The 16844-nt window shown below is 54.6% G+C and overlaps 5 protein-coding genes across 5 annotated transcripts; 2 read left to right on the top strand and 3 right to left on the bottom strand.

The window, feature by feature from the left end:
• Nucleotides 1-18: 18 nt before the first annotated feature.
• VMA5 (Vacuolar ATP synthase subunit C) lies at nt 19-2298 on the bottom strand. Its single transcript, XM_062874560.1, has 4 exons — nt 1311-2298; nt 1063-1249; nt 497-989; nt 19-416 (listed from the first exon to the last, which is right to left on the bottom strand). Exons 1-4 carry the CDS (start codon nt 1594-1596, stop codon nt 210-212), a joined length of 1173 nt encoding a protein of 390 aa, XP_062737702.1. The 5' UTR covers nt 1597-2298; the 3' UTR covers nt 19-209.
• On the top strand, nt 1226-6706 carry QC761_112770 (uncharacterized protein; the record flags this gene model as incomplete). Its single annotated transcript, XM_062874559.1, has 2 exons — nt 1226-3065; nt 3120-6706. The coding sequence occupies exons 1-2, from the start codon at nt 3050-3052 to the stop codon at nt 6704-6706; spliced, it is 3603 nt and encodes a 1200-aa protein (XP_062737701.1). The 5' UTR covers nt 1226-3049.
• A 231-nt stretch (nt 6707-6937) lies between these two features.
• On the bottom strand, nt 6938-10310 carry QC761_112760 (uncharacterized protein). The gene is made up of 2 exons (XM_062874558.1): nt 8981-10310; nt 6938-8923 (listed from the first exon to the last, which is right to left on the bottom strand). Exons 1-2 carry the CDS (start codon nt 9304-9306, stop codon nt 7681-7683), a joined length of 1569 nt encoding a protein of 522 aa, XP_062737700.1. The 5' UTR covers nt 9307-10310; the 3' UTR covers nt 6938-7680.
• A 246-nt stretch (nt 10311-10556) lies between these two features.
• Nucleotides 10557-15839, top strand: QC761_112750 (uncharacterized protein). The gene is made up of 2 exons (XM_062874557.1): nt 10557-15134; nt 15228-15839. Exons 1-2 carry the CDS (start codon nt 14333-14335, stop codon nt 15488-15490), a joined length of 1065 nt encoding a protein of 354 aa, XP_062737699.1. The 5' UTR covers nt 10557-14332; the 3' UTR covers nt 15491-15839.
• QC761_112740 (uncharacterized protein) lies at nt 15534-16653 on the bottom strand (the record flags this gene model as incomplete). The annotated part of the gene is made up of 2 exons (XM_062874556.1): nt 15534-16209; nt 16280-16653. 2 exons carry the CDS (start codon nt 16651-16653, stop codon nt 15708-15710), a joined length of 876 nt encoding a protein of 291 aa, XP_062737698.1. The 3' UTR covers nt 15534-15707.
• Between the last annotated feature and the right edge of the window lie 191 nt (nt 16654-16844).

Genomic DNA, 16844 nt, shown 5'->3' with positions numbered 1-16844 from the left:
GCGTCTATTTTGCACGTGTCGGAGACTGAATGGCAAAGCCACTACAAGTTACATCAAGTTCTGGCATCCATCTCAAGGGAACAAAAAAGGAAAAAAATAGGGCTAAGGAAAGTTAAAGAGGCATTTGACACCGAGACTCCCGAATTGACGAACCATACAGCCACTCCCTATTCACCCCTCCATGCCTTCACGAAGGCACCCCTAACCGATTACGGGAGCTCAAATTCATAATACACATATGCGGTGTACTCGTTGCCCTCGCCCACACTAAGGCCCGCCGCAGCCATTTCGGATGTTAGAGATGCATCGTCCTTGGTGACCCGCCCATGCTTGTCCCGGCCAAACGCATTTCCCCCAAGGTACGAGTATGCCGAGTCCAAGGCTGTTTTGACCTTCTTGGCTTGTTTTGGCGTTGTCTACGTGCAGTGTCAGCTCCAACGCTTCAGGTATTTTGTCTTGTCTCCCAAGACCGTCTTCTGGGGGTTTCAAAACCTACTCTGATAAGTGTCGACGCAAACTCCAAGGGTAAGCCGTATCTGAGCACTGTCTCGACAAAGACGCGAAGTGTCATGACATGTGCCCAAATCATCACACTCTCACCCCAACCTGTCCGACCCAGCAAAAGGGCCTCGGCCCGCACCTTTCTCGCCTCCTTCTCAACGCGTTGGAGCTCGCGTTGCTCTTCTTCTTTGCCGCCCTCCATATACTTGTACTGGCGAGGGGTCCATTTGTGCTCCCTGCACTTTTGAAGAAACTCGGCGCTCGTCTTCTTAAACGTTGTGACTGCAAACAGCGTGAATTCATCGTCCTGAGCAACCTGAATAGATGACCGCGGCACTACCATGGGAGCAAGTGTCTCATAGCTGCGGATGAAGTCTTTCCGTGCATTCGTCGGCACCACAATGAGGTGCGTTTCCATGTATTCCGAGTCCTGTACAAGGAGCTTTGGGTCCACGATGGGCGTGAGCGACTTGGTGACGAGGTTTCCTCTGGTTAGATTAATTATAGTCAGCCCGGAACATGAGAGAAGCTACACAGCCGCAAAAGTTTGGGATAGCCTACGTTTGTTTCCTCTCCAAGGCGGCGAGATTCGTCTTGACGGTGTTATACTGGTTGAACTTGGCCTTGACATCGTTATCTGAGTTTTGCAAGTCGTTTTGGAGATTTTCGATGAGCTCAACCAGAGGCCGATCAGCTCGGTAGCGGAGTTTGTTCCATTGGAATGAGCGCAGGTACTGATCCGTGGGTTCTGTGTCATACTTGTCAGCAGTCATTCTGGCACGATGGCAAATAGTGTAACACGAGCTTACTGTCATTGACTATCTTTTGTTGAGCCACTAGGTCTTCATCACCATCCAAAATTCCTCTGAGGGAATCGGCAACTTTGGCGACGGCAGCTTCACAGGCGCTGTTGAGCTTTGCTAGGTCGTCGGCATGTTGCACCAGGGCGTCGAGTGTGCCAATCTTGAACGACGGGACAGGGTAGGGCAGCACCTCGCCATTGTCACGACCGACGGTGGCGGCCAAGGACTTGAGCGGATCGTCATCGAAGACGCGGAGGGGCAGGGAAACGAGTATGTATTGCGCCGGAGCCATGGCGGGCTACAGCATGCCGGTATGCTTGGGGTAGGCCTAGAGTTCGTTGCAAGGCGGTACAGGCGTGTCGAGAAGCCGAGGTGTTGCTCTCGGGATTCTGGACTCTGGGGGATTTCCCTTCAAGGGGAAGGGTGGTTGCCTGTGCGATAGAGACGACCGGTTGCGAGGACAAGGGGGCGGTTGAGTAGGGCTGGTTGTTTAACCGATACAGGAGGCAGAAAAGTAGAGAGGCTTGAGAGGTTAATATTGAAGGCGTTCTGCGGGATGCCGTGGGGTGCGGTGGGAGGTCTCGATGAGGGTGATGTTGGTATCAATTGATGATGTTGGAACACACCAAGCACCTGGGTGGGGAGCTCACCCAGCAGCTTAGCTGGGCCCCTGGCGGTCGCATTTGATTTGGCAGCTATGGGCCCGGTACGTACCCCAGTCGGGGGTCGGGACGATATGTGTAAGATGTGCCGGAGGCCCAATGTATCAGTTGGAGCCTTCCGTTCTGCCCCAATCCGTCGAACTTGGATTTCTTCTCCTATGAGGCTAGACCTGTTTATGTCTTGTTATTGGGCCAGTAGGCCAAGTGTTAGCATCGGGAGATTCATCACGACGCTGGGGAAATGAACAGCAGCTGTTACGCATACAGCAGCCACACTGGGCGCAGTTGTAGGTAGCGTGGGTGAGGCTTGTTGGCGCATGATTGGCGGCGAGCTACCAATCAAGGCGCGGGCTTTCGTCCTTGTTCATGTGCCTGCATTTTCGTATTAGGTGAGGTGCGTTTCCGCTGTTCAACCTCAACTCCAACCGACCGACGGACCTTTGCCATTCAGCTGCTCCGCAGAGAAACTACACCAAGTTATCAGCCTCGACCCAAGTATCCCCAGTCTCTCCAGGGCCGTTGACATCGTCATGTTTGTGTCTGGCATCACACATTCGTGGACCGCTTTTCAGGGCCCAGCCATCGCTCTGTGATCGCTCCATTGCCCCTCAACTTTCGATTCCAAGCAACATTGGCCTGGCGTGTACAGTTGTATCACCAACCGCCTCAGGTCATTGGGCTTACCGAGTACAGCTACCTCGACTTTGACAATCTTTATACTTCACCCAGCCAGAGCTGTGGAACGGCAGCAACAACGTTCTTGCGTTGCTCTCACTCTCGTGCTGGTCAACGCGCATAGTCGGGCCTGTTGACCTTGGCTGCCAACCTGGCGCTCCCTGCTCCCTGGCATCTTGTGGAGTCGCTGAACTCTTCTCCATCGATTCGGCGCGCCTCTGTTATCGCTTTCTCACCAGCGCCTCCGTCAAAACATATTCAACCCAGATTCACTTCGAAAATGCAGTTTGGGCGCCGAGGTTGTGACTTGACGCCCCATTAGATCAATCATATCACTGGAGCCGCTTCAGCATATATGCCACCGCTGAGTTTTGCATCGTGCGACGCTCTTCATAGCCACACCTTCCAATGGCTCCCCCTTCAGGTGGGCACGATATTGATGAGGGGGACCAAATGTGCTGCTAACTTTCACGCGCAGGCGCAACACTCTCTTCACGCACGGCTACCACATCCAAAGTCACTCCCGTTCCCCTGCCTAAACCAGGTTACATGTCGAGTCGTGCGCCAATGGAAAAATCAGCGCCAGCAGTTCCAACAACGCCTACAACTACAGCCAGTTTCGGTGTTTTAGCGACAAGCGATTCCAATGTCCCCGACGCGTCAAGTGGCCCCCACCGAGACGGCCGCATTCGAAATCCCGTCCCCAGCAAGTTGAAGGGCAAGACAGATGGCTCCAAGGGAAATTTCAGCGTGATGCATATAGATGTGGCGGGCAGGACGGAGGCCACGGAACGTGACGCTGAGGCAAAAAGAACCAGCGAGAGCACAGAGCTTGCTGCGAAGCGGGCTTATGAGAATGGCTATGTGTCGTTACGAAGGAGCCGGTTTATACACATCCCCGACGAACCAGAACCGGCGGCTAAGCCTATCGTTCCGCCGCAAGCACCAGTAAATGCAGCCGCGCATCGGACGCGCCAGACCCCGCTGACCCCCGAAGAAACCAAGGCAGAACAGGCCCGGTTGTTGACGTTACTGCGGAGCCTTCACCCTGTCCTTGTGGTTGACCAAATCTGCAAAGCCCTAGCTTTTTTCGGGGGCATACCAGGGGGACCACCCCCTGGGGATGGATTCCCGCAGAGCGCAGAGTCGAATGGATCTGGTAGCCTCTTTGTAGGATGGATAGCTGAAATATTCCCCAGGTTAGGGGGCAACACTGCAGGACAACAGCTTGTCATTCCTGCTATGCGCGAGTCTGACCCTCCTCCCCTTGTTTCAACAAGACGAAAGCGTGGACGGCCCAAGGGCAGCAAGGGCACCAGGCCTCGGATCGATAAAGGAATCAAAAAGGGGCCCCTTATGAAGGCTGTCTCGGGCACTGCCGAAAGCCAGCAACACACAAATGCGGCCGATGAAAGCTGGGTTGATGTCGAGGATGATGCTGTGGACGAGGTGGATGCGAATGTAATGCTTCTTGCACATAGCTCAACGCCACAACCAGTGCCACAGTTACAGCAGTCTGGTTTGGCCCATGAGCGGCCTTTGCTCGCGGCCAGTACTCCAGTACGAACAACTTTACCCACCGCCCCGACCACAAGCACCAGTACAATTGATCTCACACCTAGCGCAAGGAAAAGGGGTCGGCCCAAGGGCTCCAAAAACCGGCCCAAGGATGGATCATCAGACACACCTGCAAGGGCGCAGACTGGCGACCCTTTGTATTCTCAGCGGCCAGATGCGGTAGGTACGGCAGCACGGGCATCATCGCCACGTCCACAGGCCTCGCAGCCAGCCCAAGCCTCTTCAACTCCTCGAGTGTTCGAACATTCTACATCAAGCCAACCATTCACCCCGGTGAATGCCGGAACCCCATCGACGGCCACCAAAAAGGTGGGTAGATCAAAGGCTCTAGAAGATAAGCAACGCCCAACAAATCAGCGTTCTCATATCCCTCCGGGTATCACCACAGATCATGGAGCGAGGGCGGCGACACTGTCGGCCTCAGGGGCCGCATCAGGGGTTGCGACGAGAGTAGAACCAGAAACAGCGCCAGGAGGGGCGTTATCCGGGGCGGCAATGGACACAGTGACAGGCACCACGCAGAAGAATCTGGCGCAGACAGGAAATGCATCAACGTCAGGCCCCAGGACAGAATCAACAAACAAAGAGCCCGCGACATTATCACAAGGCCTAGATAATACACTTGGAAGTTTCGCGACAACAGATTTTGTGTATTCGGCCCCCCCAGACGGCCTGTCCAGCACCTCTTCCCATCGCTCTCGACCAAGACCTTCTCAGACATCCAGGCAAACGGAAAACCCCCAGGGCCAAATTCTGGCTCTCCCAACTCCTCCCTCTGCTAGCCCCGCGCTCCCTAACACCGCACCCGGTAGTTTGGGGCAAAAACGCAAGAGGACTGCCAAAACAGGCGGTAGCAACCACGCTGTGCAGTCTGGTGTATCCAACCAAGCATCACCCCAAATGAATGGCCCAGCATTGCCAACACCACCAGCAAACGTTGGCTCCGCGCATTCTACAGCCGCCTCGGCACTCCAGCCTCCTGTGGCCAAAAGGTCAAGGAGGGGCAAAGGCCCTAAGGAAACCACCGCGGTAGCTAACCAGGATCCAGCAGCTGCAAATATCGAAGTGTCAACCACTGGTGCCATGGTCGGTTTGCGCTCGGATTCGGGACCACATTCGGCCCTCTCTTCTAGTGCAGCCGCGGCTTTGAGCCTGACCACAATGACGGAGTCTCGTGATATGGCCTCGGACACGAATGAGACATCTGTACCACCGGTACATTCGCCTCATCAAAACCACTACGAGGTCCAATCACCCACCATGGAGAACTATGAGGCTCAATTGCAAGCCCAAATAGAGCAGCAAGCGGAGATGGAGTCTCAAACGGTTTCCCATCAAACCCGTGTCGACCCTCCTCAGTACAGGTCAGCCCGGCAACCACGACAGCAGCAGCAGCAGCAGCAGCAGCAGTCAACGTCAGCATCAACGCCGCAACGTAGGTCACCAAACACCCAGCCGCAAGTATCAAATCCACAAGCGGGACTATCCTTAGCCACACAATCACAAACGCGAACGACCGGTCAAGGCCAATATCCGCAGTATCTTCCACCGAATCCTCAATATAATCAGTCGCAGCATTCCAAACAAAGCCAGTCATCCTCTCAATCTCTGTCTTCATCACAACACCAACAACACCACAAGCAACAACAACAACAACCACAACAACAACAACAACAACAACAACAACAACAACAACAACAACAACAACAACAACAACAACAACAACAACAACAACAACAACAACAACAACAACAACAATCATCCCATTTTTTGGGACAGCAGAAGCTCCAAGGCCAAATTGTACAGGGCTCGCCAGCCCAGCAATATTCTGTGAATTCGACTCAGCAGCAGCAGCATCCCTCGAATCAATCATCATACACAAACAAGCAGCAGCAGCAGCAGCAGCTTTCATCTCAGCAAAGATACCAGCAGCAACATCTAGCAACAACTGCAGGAAGCACGAATTCGTACAACAATACCCACCCGCCCTCGCAATTTGCCGGTTCGGCGACAAACAATTATACAGCCACGACCGACGGCACGTACCGGGCATCGTCAACCTCGCTGGGTACCTCTACTTATGGGCAACGCAGCCAGTCCACAACACCCTCGACTGCCGCATCGTTTCGCAGCAGTGGCACACATGGATTGCCACACCACTCTCCGTCGTTCAACACTGGCTCCGGCGCAGCCCAACAGCAAGCCGGCAGCGCCAGTCACGCTACCAACCAGGGCGTGCAAGGCATGTCTGGTTCAATGCAGGCATTTTCGGGAAATACGGGTGGTAGCTGGGAGTTATTTGACACAGGCCATATCGATGTATCCGGGCAGCCATCAAGTCTGGGGCTAACGAGCACCTATGGCATCAACACGACCAATGCCCGCACCTCGGGAAACAGTTCCACGTTTGGTGCGGCAGGCCTAGGTACTTATGACACATCAGGACTCCCCTATAATGAACGCTATCACGGAGTAGGTCGTCGTTGAATGAGATGGGGTCAGGGTTGGTCTATGAATACATGAATACACAAGTCATGAAGAATAGCCTTTGGGAACTGACATGTTGACATTGGCTGGTGATATAATATCGTTTTCAGGTAGGATTGGATTATATGGGGCCAACATTGCAATATCTGGTACGGCGATGGAGACAAGCTTGATCGTGCATCTTGACTACGCATCTCCTCAGACATGAATTTTTCTGATTTGATATGGGGCACGTGGGAATGTTTTCCCCCATAGCAGCAAATGATGAATAATGTACTTTAATTAGAGGCCATGTGATGTGATGGAGGGGCGGAGGCGTCTTTCCCGTGTCTATGTAGTCCACCACCTAACTGGCATCCAGTTGACTCGAGCCAAGGCAGCTCAAGCGAGACCAATGGTACAGCAAGCGCCCGTGTCTCTGTGAGATGACTCCTGGGTATGTATGCAGTTTAAGAAAAGAAGATGAAACGACACCAAGAGCAAGAGGTGACAAAAAGAAGAGCGGTCTATGACCCGTAAGGTGAAAAGGCACACCGTGTGCCCCCTTATGCCTCAAAAAAAAAGACCCAAATACGACAAACAACCCCCCAGGCTCGAAACCCCAAGCGGCCCGTGGACCATTTCCAATATTTAACAACAGATCCCGTACACCATATTGTCTCGCAATGCCGACCCTCTTCGCCCGAGTTCCTCGCCGAGCTTATCGGCTTTCCGGAACAAGCAGCAGCTTGAAAAAGGAAACACTTGAAACGCCCATAAATGCTTTTATAACCCCATAACGGACAAATGAAAATTGTGTCTTGGTAGAAATGTCTTGGTATCGATGTTTTACAGCCGCCGTCTCTTCATGGGGCCGAAAATAATGACGTAAGAGGGCGTTTTGGCGGTGATGTAGTGAGCGGACGTCAGCAGATCGTCCTTGTTGCTGGCTAAACAGAGACCGCGTGATAAAAATTCACCGGGCTCCTTTCCGGTTATTCATCTGGGTCTTCTTCAATAGCGTCCAGGTTCGGCCTGACAGACTCCGGTGCGGTGGTACCATAGAGCCACTGGTCTTCTTCATCGATGCCGCTTTCGGAAATCAAATCGGTAAATACTTGGGCGTTGCGATGTATATGTGCCGGTCGTTCGACAATTTTGCGATCCAAGATCATGGCCTCAGCTGTGACCAGCCATATTCGTTGCAGCACCGGAAGATCAGGGTACAACAGTTTGGATTCGTCCTTGCTCAGGGCGGCCATAGGCATACCAGCCGCTAAGCTGGTGTGAAAAACGAGGCTGTCTGGCTGTTTCCCGCGTGTTGCGCTCACGTCGTTTGCGCCGTGCTGTGCCTCGTGCCCATGACCATTCGTCTTGCCCATGTTGAAAGAAGACTTCTTCCTCTTGAGGCCCAGCATCCCTCGTCTTCTTTTCGGCTCCGGCTCCACCGGTTGTTCATGGAGAATCGACTCATACCAAGCATCGACGGCCGCCCGCCGTGCATTGTAACCCTTCACCTCCCAGAGCCTCAAGACTTCCCGCATGCCACCGAGGCACAACACTGCAACATGGACCTCGTCAGGTGGTCTCTCTTTAAGGTAACCCCTCAGCGATCGCTCGACGCGGCCGACATAGGATGGTGGTCGGAGCCTTCTGCAAAAGGCCCATATTACCAGGGGAAAGGCCTCATGAACGCGCAGGAGTGTGCGGTCTTCGTACATGTTCATGATCTCGGCCTCGATTGGATTGACCGTATAAGGCGTCTTTGATAGGCCGAAGCCGTCGTGTTCGGCCATGTATTTGAGGTGAAGCTTCCGGTACGTTTCGAAGAAATGGAACACGGTAAACAAAATGGGAATCAGACGGCGGCGCATCCGCTCTGTTTGAGGGGCGTACTGCCTCCTCTTTTCTTCAGTGTTGAGGAGCAACTGTTCTCTGATTATCAACTGGCACATTAGGTGAGACAGCTTGGCGGCAACGTGTAGCCGATGCCAAATTCCGCACAGATAGTGAAAGTTGAGCGAACGCCCCTGGGGCAAAGGGTAGAGCCGTTTGGCGTACGCGGGTATGTGGTAGTCAAGGTGGTAGCGTGTGATGGGGACTTCGTTCAGCGATACCAGAGCGTGAAGGGATTTCGAAGCCAGTCGAAGGTTCAAGACATCAGAGAGCGGAAGTGATGCGATGATCTCGACCTGCAGTTCGTTCGGCAGCGCGGCAAACAAATGATCGAAAGGCAGCCTGACGAGGGGTTAGCACTTGGATAGGCTTCCGTAAAGATGCGAAATCAATACTTACGGCTGTTTGGTTGTCGATTCTGGCAACGGGGGACGACGTTCGGGCTGTTCACAGATACTCGAAGGTGGGACTGCTGGGGGCTTGGTAAATCTGTTCCTCCAGGAGCTGAATCCCTTCTTTTCCGGACGCTTTTGCTCGTTCGACTTGGCCCCGACATCTGAGCCCGTGGCGCCGGACTCGCGAATAGGGAGAATAAAGGGGGACTGGAGGAGCGTCGAGACTGCCCCCTGCCCTTGGGAAGCATTTGCCTGTGTCTGGGCCTGAGACTGTTGGACCTTCTCGAGATAGCGCTCCGAACCGAACTCGGTGATATGTAGTGGATCCATGGCTTCGATTCTTGGTCGACAACGACCACCTAGGTCTTATTGCGCAGGTAAAGAGGAGATGGGCGGTGTGTTGATGATGGCGGCAACACAAACCAATCGCAATTTAACCATGATGGGACATCGGCCTCGCGAGAAAGGAACGTCGACAGATCAGGCACAAGAGAACCCTCCAATTCCACAGCCAGTGAGCAAGCGTTGAGGAGTGTATCGAGCGACGGTCGGCGGGTCAATTGGCGTCGAGATTCGTCTGTTGGTGCAGAGCGTCGTCGGTTTTCGCGAGATATTATTTGCCGGGCTCACCCTCCTAGCACCAGCGTCCAGATGGTAACGAATGAATACGGGCGAAATCGAGTTGGAATCAATAGAGGCTACGTGCGATGCGCGCAATAAGTCGACGGTCCAGAATCCCAGGAGGTCGACGGCGACAGACGACAAAATGCAGGAAAGAGGCTGGCAGGAGAAGACGGGACGGGACGGGGTTTGACGGGTTCGACGGAGCTGGGGTTGACGCCTGTTTTGGAAGGGTGTGGGGGAAGAGGGTGAAAGGGTGAAAGGGCGAAAGAGGCGAAGAGACAGACAGCAGACAACTGACAGACGTGTGCCCGAACACGCGCCGAAATGGATGATCAAAGAACAGCGACACAGGAAGCACCGAGACGGATGGAATTACAGGTGGCCGTTGCGGTATGGGTATGGCCGGTGGTCACTGGGATTCGCGGGGAGAAGGGCGGGGAGTGGGCGGTCGAGGGTCGGGAGAGTGTGTTTGTGTATGTGTGTGTGCGGTTGTAGGGATGGGACGAAGGTTTGGGGTTGGCGATGGCCCACACGGCGGTTTGGCCGGCGTAATAGTGGAGAGTTGCTGGAGTCGGGCCAGATTCGAAAGCCTTTGATGGCTCGTTGATGTGCCACGCCTCCCCCCTCCCTCCATAGACCCAAGTGCGAACCGTTTACCCCAGCGGGTCTGCACCAGCAAACCGACTAGCTCGATACCTCTTCGATGCGGAGCCGTGGCGGAGGATGTCTGGTACCTTGCTATCGCTGCACTGCGCCCAGAGAAGTGTTCACGTTTCATTGAGGGTGTGTCCCAATCGGGCCTGTTCAGGGCCTGGTTCCTAGTGTCTGGTCTGAACCCGTGTCAGCGTAACCGTTTTGGAATGGGAGCTAGATAGCCGGCGATTTGCTCGGGATGTCTCTGCGGTGCTGCTGCGGCGGTTGCACTAGCAGAGCTCTCCTCCGGCTTAGCAACCCGCGCTCACAGTCCGGTAGCGCAACATGGGGGAGCCTTGGCCGCATCGCTGTGCATGTGGGCAGGCACGTCGTAATTTAGCCGGGGCCAATCACGGATCCAAAGAAGCACCGAACATGGGGACGTCTGGAATTTCATGGGGGAACTGGGGGAACATCGACCAGTACGGAGTAACCCATTTCTGACCATTTCATCCGCGTCCATCACCAGCATCACCAGCATCATCGGAATCATCAGCGGCATCAGCGTCATGATCAACAGCAACGACACCACCACCACTACTACCGCCGCCGCCAGCCAGCCATGACTAGACAACCCACCCGCTCCCCCCTACATAACCCCAATATCCTTTCTATGTCTGTCTACCTAGGTTGCCGAGTTTACATGCTGATGAGGTCACACAGACATGCCTGGCTGGGGCCGGCACCACACGTGGGACAGACGTACAAAGAGGCGCTGAGACTCGAACCTGTGTAGATCTCTCGCTTGTTACTTCCTTTCCTCGCCATTTTGTCTCTGGATTTTATTCTTTGTTCGCTTCTGCAATACACATTCCAGATAGAATTCCTCTTGGTTGGTGACCTGTTGATCGCTGCTGGGGCAGGTTTCATGCCCAGCAGATTCGGCCAGAACAGGTACCCTGTGCTCTCTATTGCCCCGAAGAAATCGGAGGGTGTTGTTGAAGTTGGGGGTGAAGGACCCGTGGAACATTACCGTCGGCAGTTGGGTGAGCAGGTCGGGCGACGAAAGAGTCGAGTTATAACAGAGCAGCGATATCACCACCGCATAACGCCGTTTCTCCCCAAATGTGACCACAGAACGGTCCTCCAAAAAAATATTTGCCTATCACAACACACTCCCACGGGACCCCCTGTTCATGCTGCATTCATCCTGTGCAATAAAGAGCCATGGGCACCTGGATTGGACGCACTCCCCAGATGGACAAGTGAGAGCCCAGTCGAAATAATCGAGGCGCCTGCGTGCCCTTCGGCAGCCATCTCTCCTGTGGTCAACACTGATCTAAAACGAATCCCGGCTATAGTGGGTGAGGAAGCGATGAAGTCGTGCCGCCATTAACTAGGTATACAGATCAACGTACCCATCACCGTGCGATAACGGTTGATCTCCTATACATCTGCTGAACAAAGCCAGGATTAATAGCGAGTCTGATACACTGAGCGATACGCGGCACCAAATTGGGCAATGCTAGCGATTAGCTGAATCGCCACGGCCCTACTCCGGTCATTTTCTTGATGTCGTCCTCTCGGGGCCGGATCTCGGCCCTTGTAAAAGAAACGTTGTGGGGGTATATGTCCGCGGACCCCTTTATTCAAAGAGCTTATGGATGCCGCTCAAAACCGCCATATGCCCCTTTCCTTCCGGCGGTTGTCGGGTGTCTGCCGACCTTCTGTCAAACATGCCCGTGTCCGGCAAGTCAAAGCTTCCGGCCGAGGTGGGCTTTCCACGTTGTTAAAAAGGCCGCCATCGTCTCCGCCCAACCTGACCGCACCACTCTTGTCCTGCTCACGGTCGATGCTCAATGTAACGAGGAGTTACCCAGCAGTCGCCCTCACAACTAACATCTCGCTTCCAAGCTTCGCTTGCTTCGTCTATCGTGTTCGACGGCAGTATCTCGGCCCTGTCATTCCATTGCGTTCAACCACGGAGGAAGGGTACCACATTTCGACTGGATCACGTCGCCGAGCCGTACGCTTTACCTACCTTTCCTTGAGCCGCTCTCAACTTTGGCTCCGGATACATAAGCCTTTGCACCGGAGGGGCTATCCATGTGGGCGGTAGTCTGGGGGTTTTAGGTGGAGTCTTGTGCCGGCTTCGCGGTCATGTTCCGGCCCCTCCGTGTCGTGCCAAGAATGGTTCCGACATTGGAATCGGCCTCGGTCCGGAGCCATCATTGGGCCCGTCTTTTGCGTGTCTGGGTAACCACCGCCGGCTTCCGCAGTACATCGAAAAAAGCTCGAGCGAATTATCACGGTCGTCGCACTGCATCACGGGAGCCCCCGCCATGTGGAAAGGCTTTTGGACACCAACGACATAGATGTTCAACTTGCTCACCTGCTTGGCCATCATGTGCCGCATGGGACATCAGTTTTATCTTCAGATCGAAGCTCCTACCAGCTACAGGAGCAACATGCATGGCGATGCAAGAGCTTGTGTTTCCGGTCTTCACATGGAGGTAGCAGTGGTGTTTTATTGTCGTCATCGACCTGACCCTGATCTGCGTGTGATTATCTTACTTTTCCAGTGTTCTCCTACTGAAAAGCAACTACCAACCGCCATTGAAATTCCGCAAAGTTCCAGAAAACCCCCCCCCCTCCTCCCAGACTCGCGTCCCGATTGGGAAAGGGTGTCACTCAATGCCAAGTGACATGGAGCTATTTATGGAAACAAGATGGTACCAGTGCCCCTCGCTGATTTTCTGCCTCTCGCGAGAAAAGGTAGGTATGTATGTATATTGAAAGCGCCAGAGTTGTCGTCTCTTTCAGTTCAACTTGCGATGATGGACCTTTCTTTGATTCTGGTGGTTATGGTGCTCGGAAACAAGATATCCTTCCCCAAGGCATAGCAACATGATGGTTTGATGTAGCAACCCAGCGATGGGGACGATAGACGTCCGCAAGCAATGTAGGAGCTCTTTGTTCGGTTGGCCAAGCCAATGCCTTCTCAACGCGCGGATTAGTTCATGCACTGTGGTCTCTCTAGCCATGCCAAAGCACGCTTTCTTCTGGACCAACCCACTCGCGACGTGGATGGGTTTTCCCCAATCTAGAATCAATGGCCCCGGGGTCCCGGACCTGTGGGGGAGGTAATGGGCGATCTTCGTCCTCACTCGCGGGGTTTGCCTTGGGAGCCTCGATTTTGCGGGACCGCGGGACTGCGGGCCTTGCTGCTTGTCAATGTATTCTATTATAAGGTGAAGCAGTATGTGGCCAAGTGCCGAACATGAAGGCGCTTCCCATCCTCCATGTCGCCTCCCTGACTTTTCCCTTGCTCTTCTTTGCGCCTCTTTGCACCGTGTGACGAGTGAGTTTTCCGTCTTCCTCTTTTCTCACCTACGAGACTTCTACGCCAGCTACAACCACCGTAGTACCTTGCTGTACACAATATTTGCAACCTGTTCTGGCGGCCCTTGTCTCGTCACAGTTTCCCCCGCCGCGGCTGCATCTGTGCATATTCTCTTCATATTAGCCTACACCCGGAGACAGGTGGTACCCTCCCCCAAACCAAGGCACACGCGGCTGCGCTCTACCCTGCCTTTCCCTTTGACAGGCCGAGGTTGGACAACGGACGAAATTCACATCTCCAAGTATTGACTCCCCCGCCCACCTAGGCCTCTCTGCCTGTCCGTGTCTCCCTGGCACGCATCAACTCGTACCCGAACCGGGGTCCCAGCTCTCCTCCTCCTTTCGGTCCAGCCCCAGCCGGCTGCGCCCTCTGTTCTCTCCAAGCTGTCAGGCCTGGTCCCTCATCCGTTGTCGCCCTCTCTCGCATCTGATCTGGCATCTCGGACCGTCTGCTGACGCACCCGACTCGGGTGTGTGTCACCAAACCGGGAGTCTTCAGCTTGATTCAGCCAGCTAGACGTGGCCCGGTTGGCTACCCTGTTGCTCATAGCCACCCCGGGAGATATACGGCCGAATTCACCGAGCTTTTTGCTAGGTGACTGCCCCCACATCCCCCCAACTATCTTTCGGGCCTTGTGCTTGTGTCGCCTGTCTTCTTTGCCTTGTCCTCTCTTGTTTCTGTCACAGGATCACCACCATGACCACGGCCGCTAGGTCGGTGGCGGCGGTGACGGCGACTGATGTTGAGTCTCTGGATGTGGTCGAGACACCCACGTCACCTTCGTCGGGCCTGGCGCTCTCCCGGTTCGAATTCGAGACAGACAAGGGCAATGAGGGCACCAAGGTGCTGATGGTGGAGTGGGACGCCTCGTTCGGCGGGCGGGAACAACGACAGCAAGAAACCAGGCCGGAGGAGGCTGAGAAGGGGGCAGCTGATGTTACAGACTGGGAAGTCTCGTGGGAGGGCAAGAAATCGGCACTGGCCGTCCACGACATCGTCGGGGATGTCGGCGTTGGCGGCAGTGCCAAAGGTGGCACAAGACGTATTTATTTTCTTTTGCCCACGGGCGCCGCTGTGCCTGCACTCGTCAGCATCACACGCAAGGGTAGCTCAGGCGGACCAGTTCTGCGCACAATGCCCATGCCAGCCATCTTCCCTGCTGAGCTCACCAGCAAGCAAGAGACGGGCCTGCGAGGCGTGCTCCATACGATATGGGCAAAGAAGCGGCTGGCAGAACTGCAGGCCGAGATCGAAGTGGAAATGAGGACGAATGGCGAAAGTGTGGGGTTGGAGATGGCAGCGCAAGAGCGGCAGTGGATTGTCGACCACTTCGGACTCGGCCCGGATCACGGTGTGCCCAAGCCAACCAGACTACATATACCACAAACGGCGGCCGGTCCAGCGAGCCCGAGGAGCCCAATAGGGGGGAAGTTAGGCGAAAAGCTGCGAGGCTTGAAGCTTGCTACGAGCCCTGCAGAACTGGCTGCTGCAAGCCAAGGTATGTCAAACCCTCAACTAGTTGCCTTCTCCGGAGGCTCCGTTTTAGTTTGCTTGTGGCCGAACATGCTACTTACCAAAATCTCCTCGACAGCCTCTAAGGATACACAGCATCGCCTTCACTCTTCCCTCGCTACGGCTTCAGATGGGACGGGCCTGGCAGGGCGCAGCATCGCCATGGGCTCAGCAAGTGCTGGTGTTGCTTCGTTGGATGCCGTCCTTGGAAACAACCTACCCCAATCGTCTTCGGCAGTGGGAAAGGCAGGGACAGAGGATGCTACCGAGGAAGATCTATTTGCGCTGCCAATGAGCCCCCGAAGTCCAGAGATGAAGAGGAGTCCATTTAGCATCTTATAAACAGGGGGAGGTCACAGAGGGTCATGTTGTATGATGATATTTACCTAGAAGTGGATTAGACAATGGGGACTTTCAGGGCTTGGGGAAGTGCATGGCACAAACGGTGATGTGTTGGGAGTGTTTTTGCAGTTGTATTTGAGATAGGTTACCCTCACGGAACACACCGGGAACGAGAATACTACTGCTGTTGATAGAGGGGGCAAGCAAATGACGAGGTTCACCTCCACCCTCCAACCCTGCCTTCGTCCCACCTCTCCTTCCTCTCCTGTCTCAAATAGTACAGCTTCTTGGCTTCTCTGTACCTCCTGATCCAATCACCGACCTCTCTCTCCGTAGCCAGCGCACCGTCACCTTCCCCCTCGAGAAAGCTCTCCTCCAGCGCATAGCAAACGCCTTCTTGTTCCTGAACCCCCTGACTGAGACGCTGATACAAACTTGCAGGCGCGAACGGAGCCAGCGCATGGTCCATGTCTGCCTGTTTGGCCCGCCACTGTCTCTCCAGTGCGTGAGTCGACAGCAGCTGGGACTGTGTTGTTGATCTCTGGTGGACCAGCCTCGCCTCGAGCTCGAGTAGCTGAGCAGCCCGCTCGATGTTTTCGCTTAGTGCTACCTGCAGTGCCTCATGAGACGATCCCAAAGAGGGGTGGACTGTCTGAGGGGAGTGGGTGAGCGCCGAGAGGCATGCCGGGTCCGACAATCTCTCGGCCAAATCTTGCTTTCTGAAGCCGTTGGGGTTAGCAACAACGAGCAAGGCTGGTTGCATGTGGCCAGCGCCAAACATAAACATACGATTTATCCTGCAAGAACTTGGGCAGCCACTGGTCTCCGGGATCCGGGATGTCCTGGGCCTGGACCAACGCACCATTTGATGCTGCTGCACCGACATCTGCCGAGTGCAGCCCGCCGGCTGTGACGGCTTCGGGTAACGGAGGCGGAGGGCGAGGTGTGTGTGACGACGGCCCCACCAGCACCGGTGTGCTCATGCCACTAGTATCATGATTTCGTGGCTTTGGTGGTGGCGCCGGTGGTGTATGTGAGTACATGACGGTTCGTTTCTTTTGATCTTGTCTCTTGTTGGGTTGATGCAGGAGGAGCAAGGAGGGAGGGGGAGGGAGCACTGATATGGTTGGTTGGAACAGAAAAGGCCAAAGTGGACTGACCATGTGGCTGCGACGACATGCGTAAACAACAACCTTGTTGTACTTCAGCACAATCCGGCTTTGCTGAGCCTATCTCGTCTGTTTTGAAGCGACCAGAGAATTCATTCATTGCAGCATTTTGGATAACGGCTTACCAAGTCTACAACCTACAGCTCAACGCGGGCAAGGAGTGCGTGCAGCCATGCCAAGAACCA

The sequence above is a fragment of the Podospora bellae-mahoneyi genome, assembly GCF_035222275.1.
Source record: "Podospora bellae-mahoneyi strain CBS 112042 chromosome 1 map unlocalized CBS112042p_1, whole genome shotgun sequence".
NCBI classification, from domain to species: domain Eukaryota; kingdom Fungi; phylum Ascomycota; class Sordariomycetes; order Sordariales; family Podosporaceae; genus Podospora; species Podospora bellae-mahoneyi.
This window is presented reverse-complemented; position numbering and strand designations above follow the sequence as displayed.

What these genes read in the sequence shown, in the direction of transcription:
- VMA5 (XM_062874560.1), bottom strand. Translation starts at nt 1,596, where the DNA reads ATGGCTCCGGCGCAATACATACTCGTTTCCCTGCCCCTCCGCGTCTTC. An exon ending in ACAAAAGATAGTCAATGACA is followed by an intron (nt 1,250 to 1,310) that starts GTAAGCTCGTGT and finishes AGTATGACACAG; the next exon opens with AACCCACGGATCAGTACCTG. An exon ending in TTGCGTCGACACTTATCAGA is followed by an intron (nt 417 to 496) that starts GTAGGTTTTGAA and finishes CACTGCACGTAG; the next exon opens with ACAACGCCAAAACAAGCCAA.
- QC761_112760 (XM_062874558.1), bottom strand. Translation starts at nt 9,306, where the DNA reads ATGGATCCACTACATATCACCGAGTTCGGTTCGGAGCGCTATCTCGAG. An exon ending in GAATCGACAACCAAACAGCC is followed by an intron (nt 8,924 to 8,980) that starts GTAAGTATTGAT and finishes ACCCCTCGTCAG; the next exon opens with GCTGCCTTTCGATCATTTGT.
- QC761_112750 (XM_062874557.1), top strand. Translation starts at nt 14,333, where the DNA reads ATGACCACGGCCGCTAGGTCGGTGGCGGCGGTGACGGCGACTGATGTT. An exon ending in ACTGGCTGCTGCAAGCCAAG is followed by an intron (nt 15,135 to 15,227) that starts GTATGTCAAACC and finishes TCTCCTCGACAG; the next exon opens with CCTCTAAGGATACACAGCAT.